The 14,365-nt window shown below is 41.6% G+C and overlaps 1 protein-coding gene across 12 annotated transcripts in view; it reads right to left on the reverse strand.

Annotated features, from left to right (window-relative positions):
- Positions 1 to 4,434: 4,434 nt before the first annotated feature.
- Positions 4,435 to 14,365, reverse strand: part of ZNF605 (zinc finger protein 605) — a 34,818-nt gene continuing 24,887 nt past the window's right edge. For all 12 annotated transcript variants that reach the window (XM_002824025.5, XM_063712380.1, XM_054528479.1 and 9 more), the window contains one exon: positions 4,435 to 10,139. In XM_002824025.5, coding sequence (XP_002824071.4) covers positions 8,350 to 10,139 — 1,790 coding nt within the window. In that variant the 3' untranslated portion in view covers positions 4,435 to 8,349. The remainder of the gene's footprint in view (positions 10,140 to 14,365) is intronic.

Genomic DNA, 14,365 nt, shown 5'->3' on the forward strand with positions numbered 1-14,365 from the left:
TGTTTTGTTTTAGAGATGGGATCTCACTCACTCCGTCACTCTGTTGCTCAGGCTAGAGTGCAATGGTGTGATAACTCACTGTAGCCTCGGACTGGGCTCCAGGAATCCTCCTACCTCAGCTTCCCACATCAGGCTAAATTTTTTTTTTTTTTTTTCCAAGACAGTCTTGCTCCGTCACCCAGGCTGAAGTGCAGTGGTGCGATCTCGGCTTATTGCAACCTCTGCCTCCCGGGTTCAAGTGATTCTCCTGCCTCAGCCTCCAGAGGATCTGGGGTTACAGGAGCCCACAACTGCGCTCAGCTAATTTTTGTATTTTTAGTAGAGATGGAGTTTCACCATATTGGCCAGGCTGGTCTCAAACTCCTGACCTCGTGATCTGCCGGCCTTGGCCTCCCAAAGTGCTGGGATTACAGGCTTGAGCTACCAGGTCCAGCCTAAAAATAAAATTTTTTTTAGAGATGGGGTCTTGGCTGGGTGTGGTGACTCACACCTGTAATCCCAGCACTTTGGGAGGCTGAGGCAGGTGGATCACCTGAGGTCAGGAGTTTGAGACTAAGCTGGCCAACATGGCAAAACCCTGTCTCTACTAAAAATACAAAAAATTAGTTGGGCTTGGTGGTGCACACCTGTAATCCCAGCTACTTGGGAGGCTGAGGCAGGATAATTCCTTGAACCTGGGAGGCGGAGGTTGTAGTGAGCTGAGATTGCACCAGTGTACTCCAGCCTGGGTGACAGAGTGAGACTCCATCTCAAAAAAAAAAAGGGATGGAGTCTTGCTATGTTGCCCACACTGGTCTGGAATTCCTGAGCTCAGTGATCCTTCTGCCTCTGGCACCCTAGTAGTTGGGATTATAGGAATAAGCCACTGCACTGGGAGAGTTGTGTATATTTTGACAAATGCATAATTGTGCCATAGAAAACACTAGTTTTTAATATTATTTGAACCATCTAATTATAGTTACCAGTGCTTTAGAAAACAAACCCACATAATTGCCTATGGGATGGACCAAATGACAGCTGATTGTTCATTGTCCTAAAGCAGGAAAGTTAAAGGGGTGTAAAAAAATAACAGAAGTGGGTGGTCCTGCAAGGAAGGGGGTAAATAGACAGGATCAGGCTGGAGACATTTCAGCTCACACTCTCACTGAGGATAAAAGGAACAGACAAGAAACTGAAAGGGAACAGCTGCTTCTTTGGGTGTGGGGGTGTATCTGGATGCATATGGATTACAACAAATTGAAAACTGATGAGAATTCAGATTTAATTTGGGGATACCTGGTTGGAATGGAAACCAGAGTTTATTTGCAAATTGCTCCCAATGATCACACTCACACATATGAATTCATGAAACAGTTTACTCAGTTAACATTTGCGTACAGAGATTTTCTTTTCAAACAGAGCACAGAAGGAAGTGTCAGTAACAGGTCTGACCTCGCACAGCTGCCCATGCAATGATGAGTGGATCAAACGCTACAGCTTATACAAGATGCTCCTCACAGAATGAAAAACAGCTGCTCATTTTCAGATAGCTATTAGCCTTTTAGCCCCACCCTTGTTTTCTCTTTTTTTGAGACGGAGTCTCACTCTGTTGCTCAGGCTGGAGTGCAGTGGCGGTGCCATCTTGGCTCACTGCAACCTCCACCTCCTGGGTTCATGCGATTTGCCCACCTCAGCCTCCCGAGCAGCTGGGTTTACAGGTGCTCCACCACACCCGGCTAATTTTTTTGTTTTGTATGTTTAGTAGAGATAGGGTTTTGCCATGTTGGCCAGGCTGCTCTTGAGCTCCTGAACTCAAGTGATCCACCCACCTTGGCCTCCCAAAGTGCTGGGATGACAGGCGTGAGCCATCGCACCTGGCCAGCCTTACCCTTATAATGAAGCAGTGAAGTACAGCTGGCCCACATCTCAGCCAACATCATCTTCTGACAGAATCTGCTTCATACAAACACATGACACACAACAGGACACAATGCACATGCCTTGTTCATACCTTCAGAGCTGCCTGGCAAATACCATGGTTTGGGGACGAATCTACACTAGACCTGCGTGGCTGCAGTGGTAACACTCCATTGCCTAACTGCTCCTTTCACATGAGCATGCACTAATGAAAATAAAAAGTTAATTCACTTCTCCCACCCCCTATTGTAAGTTTAAGCTTGATTTGTTTTTTTAAGTATTTTTAGTGATAGGAATGCTTACTTGTTTTATTAATTATTTTTGTGGCGAACAAAGTCCCACTATGTTGCCTAGGCTGGCCTCAAACTCTTGGGCTCAAGCTCTCCTCTCCTCCCAACTGGGCTTCCCCAAGTCCTGGGATTGCAGGCATGAGCCACCACATCTGGCCAGTAATGCCTTTTTTTTTTTTTTTTGAGATGGAGTCTCGCTCTGTTGCTCAGGCCACAGTGAGTGCAGTGGCGCGATCTCGGCTCACTGCAACCTCCATCTCCGGGGTTCAAGTGATTCTCCTGCCTCAGCTTCCTGAGTAGCTGGGACTACAGGTGCCCACCACCGCACGAGGCTAATTTTTTGTATTTTTAGTAGAGACGGGGTTTCACCTTGTTAGACAGGATGGTCTCAATCTCTTGACCTCGTGATCCACCCACCTTGGCCTCCCAAAGTGCTGAGATTACAGGCATGAGCCACCGCGCCTGGCCCTGGCCAGTAATTCTTAAATGAGAACTTCAAGTTATAAATGTCCCTTCACTTACATTTCTTTTCATCTTAACAGTGAATGCCTTGATAGCTACATTCTTTTTGCTGTGCACATTTCAAGATTTAGGTATCACTAAATAAGTTTGGTGTTCCCTGTTTTTTGTTTTTTTTTTTTTTTGTGATGGAGTCTCGCTCTGTCACCCAGGCTGGAGTGCAGTGGTGTGATCTCAGCTCACTGCAACATCGGCTTCCTGGGTTCAAGCGATTCTCCTGCCTCAGCCTCTGGAGTAGCTGGGACTACATGCGCGCCACCAAGCCCGGCTAATTTTTGCATTTTTAGTAGAGATGGGGTTTCACCATACTGGCCAGGCTGGTCTCGAACTCCTGACCTTGTGATCTGCCTGCCTCAGCCTCCCAAAGTGTTAGGATTACAGGCGTGAGCCACTGCGCCCAGCGCCTGGTTTATTTATTTATTTTTTTGAGACAGAGCCTCGCTCTGTCGCCCAGGCTGGAGTGCAGTGGCATAATCTTGGCTCACTGCAAGCTCCACCTCCCAGGTTCACGCCATTCTCCTGCCTCAGCCTCCTGAGTAGCTGGGACTACAGGCGCTGGCCACCTCACCTGGCTAATTTTTTGTATTTTTAGTAGAGATGGGGTTTCACCGTGTTAGCCAGGATGGTCTGAATCTCCTGACCTAGTGATCCACCCGCCTTGGCCTCCCAAAGTGCTGGGATTACAGGCGTGAGCCACCGCGCCTGGCCTGGTTTATTTAATGTTAGCATTCTGACAAGATGTTAAATGACGTGGATACAATGAGTAATAATTGTGTTCTAAGTTGCAAAGATCCCATAAGGGAAATAAAGAATGATTAAATATCATCACCAACTTCACAGATTTGGTCTCAAAGTAAATCTGCTACATACTAAATAAATTAATATGGTGATGGAGTGTGTGGCGTTGGAAGAAAACTTGTTGAAGAAAGCTTACTTTATTTTTATTCATTTAAGAGGCAAGGTTTCACTCCGTCACTCAGGCTGGTGTGCAGTGGCCCCATCATGGCTCACTGCAGCCTTGAACTCCTGGGCTCAAGTGACTCTTCTGCCTCAGCTTCCCAAGTAGCTGGGATTACAGACATGCACCATCATGGCTAATTTTTTTTTTTTTTTTTGAGATGGAGTTTTGTTCTTGGTGCCCAGACTGGAGTGCAATGCCGTGATCTTGGCTCACTGCAACCTCCTCCTCCCAGGTACAAGCGATTCTCTTGTCTCAGCCTACCAAGTAGCTCAGATTACAGGCATGCACCACCATGCCCGGCTAATTTTTTTGTATTTAGTAGAGACAGGGTTTCACCATGTTAGTCAGGCTGGTCGCGAACTCCTGAACTCAGGTGATCCACCCACCTTGGCCTCCCAAAGTGCTGGGATTACAGGCGTGCGTCACTGCACCCAGCCTCTCATGGCTAATTAAAAATTTTTTTTGTAGAGATGAGTCTTGCTATGTTGTCCAGCTGGTCTCAAACGCCTGGGCTCAAGCGATCCTCCCAATTTGGCCTCCCCAAGCACTGGGATTACAGGTGTGAGACACCACCCCCAGTTGAAAACTTACTTTGGATATTACTGATTTGAATTTTATTCTTATGAAATAGTGATGAGAATTTATTTTGTCTACTTCTAAGCGGCAGACAGTCATCATGAGGCAAATAAAATTTTCTAAGGTAAGGAGAGTGAGAATGGCGTTTTCCCTTCAGTCTATGGCAAAACAAAGGGGGGCGTGGGAAAATCCTGATGGTGGAAACCATTTTATTCTCATACACAGGTTATTACAGCACAATTCAGAAGAGACAATCACAACTCACAATGCTATATTCAAATTATGCCAAAGTCCCAACATATTCATTTCATTTGCAAGTTAATTCCTAAAAGATCAGAGCAGAGTGATACACAAGTTTATTAACACAGACTACAATGTCAATGAAGCCTCCTGGCACTGTCGGAAATAGAAAACATGTATAAAGATCTTCAAAATGCAGGTTAAAATGCAAATCCAAGTGAAAGGAAAAAGCACTACTGTGAAGCCTAATGGCAATTATTTCCCTTCAAAGGAGGTTTGTGTCCAGCTGGAGAGAATGACTGGTGGACAGAATACAAACGAAAGCAAAATTCTTAAAGGAGAAATTAAAAAAATGACAGGGGTGCTGCCCTCTGCTGGGCCTCTTTGGCAGTCGACTTCAACTTAATGCATTAGCGCCATAAGGTTGTAAGCGAAGCAACTCTGGCTTGATCTTAGAAAAGCTGATTTTCTTTTTGGCAGCATATTTCTGGAGAGAACTGATGGGAAAGGTGGTGTGGATTCGTGGACGAAGTCTCTAAGGTAATCTTGACTACTGAAGGGTAAAGACTTGCCCACAGGTTAGAGATTACATGAATTATACACAACGAATGGTAGCAGATGATGGGACAGGGATATTTTAATTGTACAGCATAACACTTTAGAGAGCTGGGAAGTATGGGACATCTTTCCCATCTTTCTTCACTCAGTAACTGATTATCTTGTTTCTTGTCCATGGATATTTAACCTAAATAACAATGCTTTTTGAAGGTTGTTTGGCTAACCCAGAGGTAGTAAAAGACTTCATAAGTCTTTCTATTACTGAAGAGGAGCTTAGTAATAACTGCAAGTCCATTTATATATGTAGCAGATGGTAACAATCTCCAGAGCCACTGACATATGCAGCAGAAAAGCACAAAGAACTTTGTATTTGTTATAATTTCTACTGCATTGTCCAGATACAGATAGAAAATACTGATATGTAGTGTGGGGAATCTTGAGACATTTCAGCCTATGCACTATGAGGCACTTGTACTGATAACTGATTATCACAATTTTATTAAATGCTCATCATTTAACAGATGGCACAGAAAATAAATGGCACACTCAAAATATTAACTCAAGAACAAGTAATAAAGGCACTATTTACAAATATGTGTTCACAATTAGACACCCAACCAGTGGGTTGGGGAAGCACCCAGTAGTAGTTAAGTCTGAAGATCATGGAGAGGGAATGGTGTCAACTGAAACCGAGAGATCTACAGCCATAGATGGGGCTTCCCAAAGGGAGCTGTATCCTTACGGGAACACAGAAGCTACCTAAACCATGGTCCAGGCAGGAGGAAGGGAACGGTAATAAACAACTTTTTCTCCTCCCACCTCTGGTATCTCCCACTGTTCAAACCTATGAAGAAACTCCAGTCTCTAGAAGACAGCCTCGGGGGGGAGCAGAGCAGAAAATGAGGGAAAAGGGATCGAAGAAATAGGGAATACTCAGCACACATGCAGATCCACAACACATACAATTTCTGTCATGTGCCTGGTACAAATTAAAGCTACCCCGAGCCCTGAAGGAATAGGCTTCTGACTCAGATGATGCAGTCTACTCAACCGTATTTAAAAATTCACACTTAAGTGTTATCATCATCAAACTTTACTTCTAAATAAACTCCAAATATGTTATCATTACTTTGGCTTTAAGCAGCCAATTCCCTTTTAAAAAGATTTTAAAAAGAGAGAAATATCTTTTATATTTACCCACATATTCACCATTTTCAGAACTTCATTCCTTTGTACAGACCCAAACTTAAGTTTTGTATTATTTTCCTGCTGCCCTCAAACATCCTTTAATGTTTCCCGAAGACAGGTCTACATGTAGGCAATAAAATTTCCTTTGATTTAGTTTGTCTGAAACAGTCTTTATTTTGCCTTCATTTTTGAAAATGTTTTTGATGTAACAATTCTAGGTTGCAGGGTTTGTTGTTTATTTCATTCAGGAATTTAGAGATAATACTCCATTGTCTCATAACTTGCATAGTTCTCACCAGAAATATGCTGCCATTCTTTGTTCATGTATATGTATTATCTTTTTTTCTCAAGGTGTTTTAAAATTATTCTGTTTATCAGTGCTTTTCATGAATGTGACTCTGAGGTGCACTGCTGTGATATAAATTATGTTTATTCTACTTCAGGTCATTTGAGCTTCTTGAATATGTGGGGGTATTGTTTTCATCAGATTTGGAAAATCTTTAGCCATTATTTATTCAAATACTTCTTCATGCCTCTTCATTTTCTCCTCTCCTTCTGGGACTCCAGTTACACATATATTACACCACTGTAATGGTTTTCCTATTCTGTTTCTCTTCTCTAAGTCTTTTTTTCTCTCTGTATATCACTTTGGTAGTTTTTATTCTTACTCTTCAAGTTCATTGATTTTTTTTTTCTTTTTCTGTATCTAATCTCTCCACCTGGGATTTTAACAAAATCAGAAGTTGTTTCATCCCTAGAAGCTCCATTTTGGCCATTAAAAATATCTCTTATACCTCAGGTTTCATCAACCTTATGTTTTCCTCTACTTTATATTTACAATAGCTCTTTTAATATCCTTGTCTACTAATTCCATCACCTCTGTCTTTTCTGGGTTTCTACTGATTTTTCTCCTGGTTATAAGTCATATTTTATTGGTTCTTTGCATACCGGATTAGTTTTTTTGGATGTCGGACACTACAGGTCCAGAGTAGCTTCTAATCTAGAGCTAATTAGCTGCACTACTAAACAAAACCTTTCTGAAAATTCTACCTGATGCTCCATGTGTTAGAATCGGTTTGCACTCTGGCTGCTGAGAACATAAACTATTCCCAGCCCTGCATGAGTTCCAGGAATTGTTCAGCCTGCTGCTTTCCAGTGCTTCTTTTCCTGGCCTCAGTGCAAGTCAGTACTAAGTCAAAGGACTCAGGGGACTCCCAGCAGACTTCTTGAGCCATGTATCTAACAGGATCCCACCTCTCCAGTACTTTCCCCTGGAAATTCTAGCTGCTGTGGCCTCCCCAACTGCCAATCCTGTCTCTTCAATTCAGCAAGATTTATTGTTTCCCTTCCCTGAACTGCAGTCTACTAACTGCCATGCGGGGGCAAGCTGAGAAACCATGGTGCTCACCTCACTCTGTCTGCAGTCTCCTGAGGATCACAAACCTGTGCTTGTCCTATGTCTAAAAACCATTATATATTATATGTATTGTACAGCTTCTAGTTGTTTAAGGCAGGAGAGGAAATCTGACCCTTGTTATTCCATCACAGCAGAAAGCAGAACTCTTCACTTCTAAGTAAACACACCTCACACTTACAATTCACTGCTTTTTGTAATAATTTATGTATAAAGAACACCACTTCCTTACAGAACTATTTCAATAGCATCATGCTTGTCAAATTCTTTACATTATTGAGACTACTCTTCAGTATGAACCTCTGTAGGTATTATTCTCAAGTGTACAGTGAGTTGTCCTTTCTTGAAATCTTCCACTTTGTTATAACAAACAATAGAATTTTCTTCCTGTTTAGGTCTTCTAAACATTTAATAAACTGACTTTTGACTAAAAGCTTCTCTATTATCACAACACTAATAAGGTTTTCACCTCAATGAGTCATCCAATATGTAACGAGTAGTGTCTTCTGGGAGATGACTTTTTTTACACTGTTTACTTTTTAAAAACTTCTCTTTCTAAATTCTGCTTAGTGACTCCTGACTCCTCAATTCAAGCTTTTTCAACAGTCACTGCCTCAATAGGATTTCTCTCCCATATGCATCCTCAAAAGCGTCAGAAAGTATGACATTTGATAGCAATCTTTCTGCATTTGCCAAACTCATGATTTTTATATTATATGATTTCTCTGATGTATCATAAGCTGCGACTTCCTGTTGAAGGTGGTCCCACACTCATTGCATCCATAGTATTTATCTCCTGTATGAATCCTCTGATGCCTCATAAGGTGTGACTTTCTTGTGAAAGATTTCCCACATTCACCACATTTATATGGTCTCTCTCCTGTATGAATTCTCTGATGTATAATGAGCTGTGCCTTCTCAAAGAAAGCTTTTGCACAATCACTGCATCCATAGGTTTTCTCTCCTGTGTGATTTCTTTGATGCTTAATGAGCTGCACTTTCTGAACAAATGCTTTCCCACATTCACTGCATTCATAGGGTTTCTCCCCTGTATGAATTCTCTGATGCCTAAGAAGCTGTGGCTTCCAGGCAAAAGCTTTCCTACATTCACTACATTCAAAAGGCTTTTCTCCAGTATGGGTTCTCTGATGATGAATGAGACTTGACTTCTCACTGAAGGTTTTCCTGCATTCACTACATTCATAGGGTTTCTCACCTGTATGTGTTCTCTGATGTGATATCAGGCTTGACTTCTGGGTGAAGGCCTTCCCACACTCACTGCATTCATAAGGCTTCTCCCCAGTGTGTGTTCTGTGATGCGTTAGGAGCTGGGACTTCCCAAAGAAGGTTTTCCCACATTGAATGCATCCATATGGTTTCTCTCCTAAGTGAATTTTTTGATGTCTTATTAACTCTGACTTCTTAAAGAAGGCCTCTTCACAATCACTGCATCGATAGTTCTTCTCTCCTGTGTGAGTTATCTGATGTTTAATCAGCTGTGGTTTTCTGATGAAGGCTTCACCACATTCGTTGCATTCGTAGGGCTTCTCTCCTGTATGAATCCTCTGATGCCTAATGAGAAGTGAGTTCCTGCTGAAGGCTTTTTGACACTCACTACATGCATAAGGTTTCTTCCCTGTGTGGGTCCTCTGATGAGTAATAAGCTGCGACTTCCAAAAGAAGGCTTTTCCACAGTGACTACATGTATAGGGTTTCTCTCCTGTGTGCGTTCTCTGATGTGTGATGAGTTTTAATTTCTGGGAGAATGCTTTCCCACACTCACTGCAACTGTAGGGTTTCTCTATTGTGTGAGTTATCTGATGTCTTTTAAGCTGCGACTTCCTACTGAAGGCTTTTCCACATTCACTGCATCCATACGGCTTCTCTCCAGTATGAATTCTCTGATGTAAAATGAGGAGTGACTTCCTACTAAAAGCTTTCTGACATTCGCTGCACCCATGTGGTTTTTCTCCTGAGTGAGTTCTTTGATGAACAGTGAGCAGTGACTTCTGTGAAAAGGCTTTTCCACACTCACTGCATTTATAGGGCTTCTCTCCTGTATGAGTTCTCTGGTGTATAATAAGTTGTGACTTCTTGTTAAAAAATCTGCCACATTCCATGCATAAATAGACTCCTGTGTGTGTTACGTGATTAGCAGTGTGCCATGGCTCTTTGTTGCTGGATTTTCTACATGTATTGCAATCACAGTATTTTATTCCACCATGGGTTCTGTCAGGTTTGATACAGAATAATAATTTCTTATTGAGTTCATCAATTTTCTTTCTTTCACAGTTATTTTTTGGAATAAGCAAATCAAAAGGACATTTCAAACTTTTTTCTCCTGTGCCACATTTATGGGATCTCATTGCTACATGAACAATGTTTACGCTTGAATTAAATATTTTTCCAAAAACATCATATTTATGGCCTCTCTCCATATTTTTAAGGTTGTCTTGATTATCTCGGAGCCACATTTTGGGATTATCTAGCCAGACTTCTAAAAAGAGAAAAAATGAACCATACTGTGTAATTCCTTCAATTATTATGCTTATTGCATAAAGCTTCTGAAATGGCACCATAATCCCAGTTTTTAAAATTCCCTCAAATAATGTGTACTTATTGGGCATTGACAATTTTAACAGAAATGAAAATGAATTTTTAAATTACAAATGTTTAAATACATGAACTTTTATTTTTACTATTTGTATATATTTTTTTGAGATGGAGTCTCGTGCTGTCACCGGGCTGGAGTGCAGTGGCGTGATCTTGGCTCACTGCAACCTCTGCCTCCCGGGTTCAAGCAATTCTCCTGCCTCAGCCTCCTGAGTAGCTGGGATTACAGGCATGTGCCACCACACCTGGCTATTTTTTGTATTTTTAGTAGATATGGGGCTTCACCGTGTTAGCCAGGATGGTCTCGATCTCTTGACCTCGTGATACACCCGCCTCAGCCCCACAAAGTGCTGGGATTACAGGTGTGACCCACCGCACCCAGCCTTATTTTTTTTTTTAGAGGGAGTCTCGCTCTGTCACCACACTGGAGTGCAGTGGCACAATCTCAGCTCACTGCAACCTCCACCTCCCAGGTTCAAGCGATTCTCCTGCCTCAGCCTCCTGAGTAGCTGAGATTACAGGTGTGCGCCATCATACTTGGCTAATTTTTGTATTTTTAGTAGAGATGGGGTTTCACCATGTTAGCCAGGATGGTCTCGATCTCCTGACCTCATGATCCGCCTGCCTCGGCCTCCCAAAGTGCTGGGATTACAGGCGTGAGCCACCATGCCTGGCTAAATACATGAACTTTTAAATAAGGAAATATTAAATATACTCAAAGAACAGTGATCATGAGATGAAAGAGCCTGGAGCAATTTCCAATCAAATACTGAAGTGATTAGTTTACTTTTTTGACAATAATCTACGATTATCTACTATGTGTCCAGAACTTAGTATCAGAAGATCAGAGAAGTGAGGTAATATATTTATGAACGTGAATAATAAAAACATAAAAATGCAACATTAGTATATATTGTTGAATGGTATAATAGAAAAAGTAAGGGATATAATGCAGAATAAATGTACAATATCAACTTTACACCTGAAAGATAAGAAACATTTTTTTGTACTATTATTGCATTTATAAAATATTCTTATTCAGGATCATTACTTAAATCACTGATATCAATAACTTCACCATCATCAGTAAAACTTCCTCTTGGAATTATCCAAGAGTTCTCCAGAGCTCAGTATCAACACTTTTATTTAACTTCTTCACATTCATCCTCCTTTAATTGGATCTATAAAGTATATATTTTATGTATATGTAATGCTGTCATTGGAAATTACTCCTAACCACAATAATTTTTTTTATAATAGTAGAACAGATATTTTCATCTAATAAGTACAATTGTTTGTGATTTCTACAAGACCATTTATTGCATATTTTAAAGGTTTATTTACTTGACTTTTTGATGATATTATTTACTAGCAGTTGTGGGGTAATATTCTCAGGAAGTACTCTGCGAGATGAAAAGATCTGGCATGGTCTCAAATATAAAACGAGGCTGGGCCTGGTGGCAACTCACACCAACAATCCCAGCACTTTGGGAAGCTGAGGCGGGAGGACTGCTTGAGCCCAGGAGTTTGAGACTAGCCTGGGCAACATATGGAGAAACTGTCTCTTCAAAATTTTTTTTTCTAAAATTAGCCATGTGCGGTGGTGCACACGAAGTCCCAGCTACTTGTGAGGCAGAGGGGGTGGATCACTAGAGCCTGAGAGGTTGAGGTTGCAGTGAGCCATAACTGCATCACTGCACTCCAGCCTAGGAGACAGAGTGAGACACAGGCTCAAAAACAAAACAAAACAAAACAAAAAACCCAAAAAACTACTCTTTTCTAGGGGGGGAAAAGCCTCATCTAATTCTCAGACATCAGAATTTCAGATGAAGCAGGCTGGCTGTGGTGACTGACACCTGGAATCTCAGCACTTCAGGGGGCTGAGGTGGGTGGATCACTTGAACCCAGGAGTTCAAGACCAGCCTGGCCAACATGGTGAAACCCCATCTCTACCCAAATACAAAAATTAGCCAGGTGTGGTGGTACACACCTGTAGTCCCAGCTACTTGGGAGGCTGAGGTGGGAGGATCACTTGAACCCGGGAGGCGAAGGTTGTGTGAGCCGAGAGTAAGCCACTGCACGTCAGCCTGGGTGACTGAGTAAGACTCCATCTCAAAAAGAAAATAGAATTTCAGAGGAAGCACAACTGCTGATATGGAAAAATTAAAGGAAGACTCACTGTTTCGGGCATAAACAAAGATGATAATATTATTTATTGAGATGAAAAAGACTATGCAAAGAAGTTTGAAGATCAAAAGCAAGAGTCATATGTAGATAAGTGTGAGATCCACTTGAAGAGTTTACAGAAAATTGTTTTATAAGGTGTGGGAAAAAAGAAAAACAATACTTTTAAATTAAAATCAAATCAAGATGAGATTAAAAATATGTCTATCCAGGCCAGGTGCGGTGGCTCATGTCTGTAATCCTAGCACTTTGGGAGGCTGAGGCAGGCAGATCACCAGGTCAAGGGATCGAGACCAGCCTGGCCAACATGGTGAAACCCCATTTCTACTAAAAATACAACAATTAGCTGGGCATGGTGGTGTGCGCCTGTAATCCCAGCTACTTGGGAGGCTGAGGCAGGAGAATCGCTTGAACCCAGGAGGCGGAGGTTGTAGTGAGCTGAGATTGTGCCACTGCACTCCAGCTTGGCAACAGAGCGAGACTCCGTCTCAAAATAAATAAATAAATAAATAAATAAATAAATAAATAAATATGTCTATCCAAATAAATGGATTAAATGATAAACAATAATAAAGTAGTTTATGTACAGGCGTAAATGTAGTATTTGGTGATTTTTTAAAGACAGGATATCACTGTGTTGCCCAAGGAGTGACGAGGTAGGGTCACACCTCACTGCAGCTGCAAACTCCCAGGCTCAAGTGATCCTTCTACCTCAGTCACACAAGTAGCTGAGACTGTAGGTGTGTGCCATCATACCTGGCTAATTTTTAATATTCTTCTTGTAGAGATGGGGTCTTGCTATGTTGCCCAGGTGGGCCTGCAACTCCTGGCCTCAAGCAATACTCCTGTCTTGGCCTCCCAAAGCACTGGGATTACAGGCATGAGCCACCATGTCACGCCCACCAAAATGTCATTCTAATGGCACACCAACAAATACCCTCTTTATTTCTTTCCTTCATCGTACTTATCAAATAGGTAATCCTCTTACTCGTGTCTCTCCCAGTAGAATGTAAACTGTATAAGCGTAGGGAACAGGTTTGTCTTTTTCACTAATGTGCCCCCACTGCATAGCACATAATAAGCCTTCAATATAGGTAGGATAACTATTATTCACTTGTCATTGAGCTTCTAATATCGTTCCTTTTGGTATTATTAATCTTGAGAATTAATTTTGCACTTTAACACAAATGCTTCATGTTCAAATACTGCATTGCTAAATATTTTATGGTTTTATATTGTCTTCTAAATTAAAATCCTACAAAGTTATTTCATGACTCATTTCAATTCCTCTCATTCCACATGAGAAGTGGTTCTAAATTAATAGGGGAACATAACATCTATCTTTACAGCTTTTCCAAACTGCACATACTCAGACCTAAACAACAATGGGAATGGTGCCCAGACATCTGTAACCCGAAATATTTCCCTGCTGTGCATTATGGCTCTTCCTGTAATCCCAGGACTTGGGCAGGCCAAGGTGGGAGGATCACTTGAGCCCAGAGTTTGAGACTAGCCTGGGCAACACAGTGAGATCTTGTCTCTCCAAAAAAGCCAAATTTTTAAAAATTAGCTGAGTGTGGTGGTAGTCTCAGCTACTGGGGAGGCTGAAGTGGGAGGAGCTCATGAGTCCAGACAGGTTGAGGCTGCAGTGAGCTGTGACTGCACCACTGTACTCCAACCTGGGTGACAAAGTGAGACCTTGTCTCAAAAAAATTTTTTAAATAAATATTTCCCAAGGTAGATGCTTAGATGGAAACTTTTCTACTGAAGAGACATCTGATAAGACATCTGATAAACAAGACCTTTCCTTATCTGGCTCCATAATAACCAATTTTTAAAAATCAAATAAGTACATACCACAAATTCCACAGAGAACACAGACTACATTACTGGCAATCTCTATGGGGAAAAATCTCAGGACTAGTT

Source organism: Pongo abelii, chromosome 10, assembly GCF_028885655.2.
Source record: "Pongo abelii isolate AG06213 chromosome 10, NHGRI_mPonAbe1-v2.0_pri, whole genome shotgun sequence".
NCBI lineage: Eukaryota > Metazoa > Chordata > Mammalia > Primates > Hominidae > Pongo > Pongo abelii.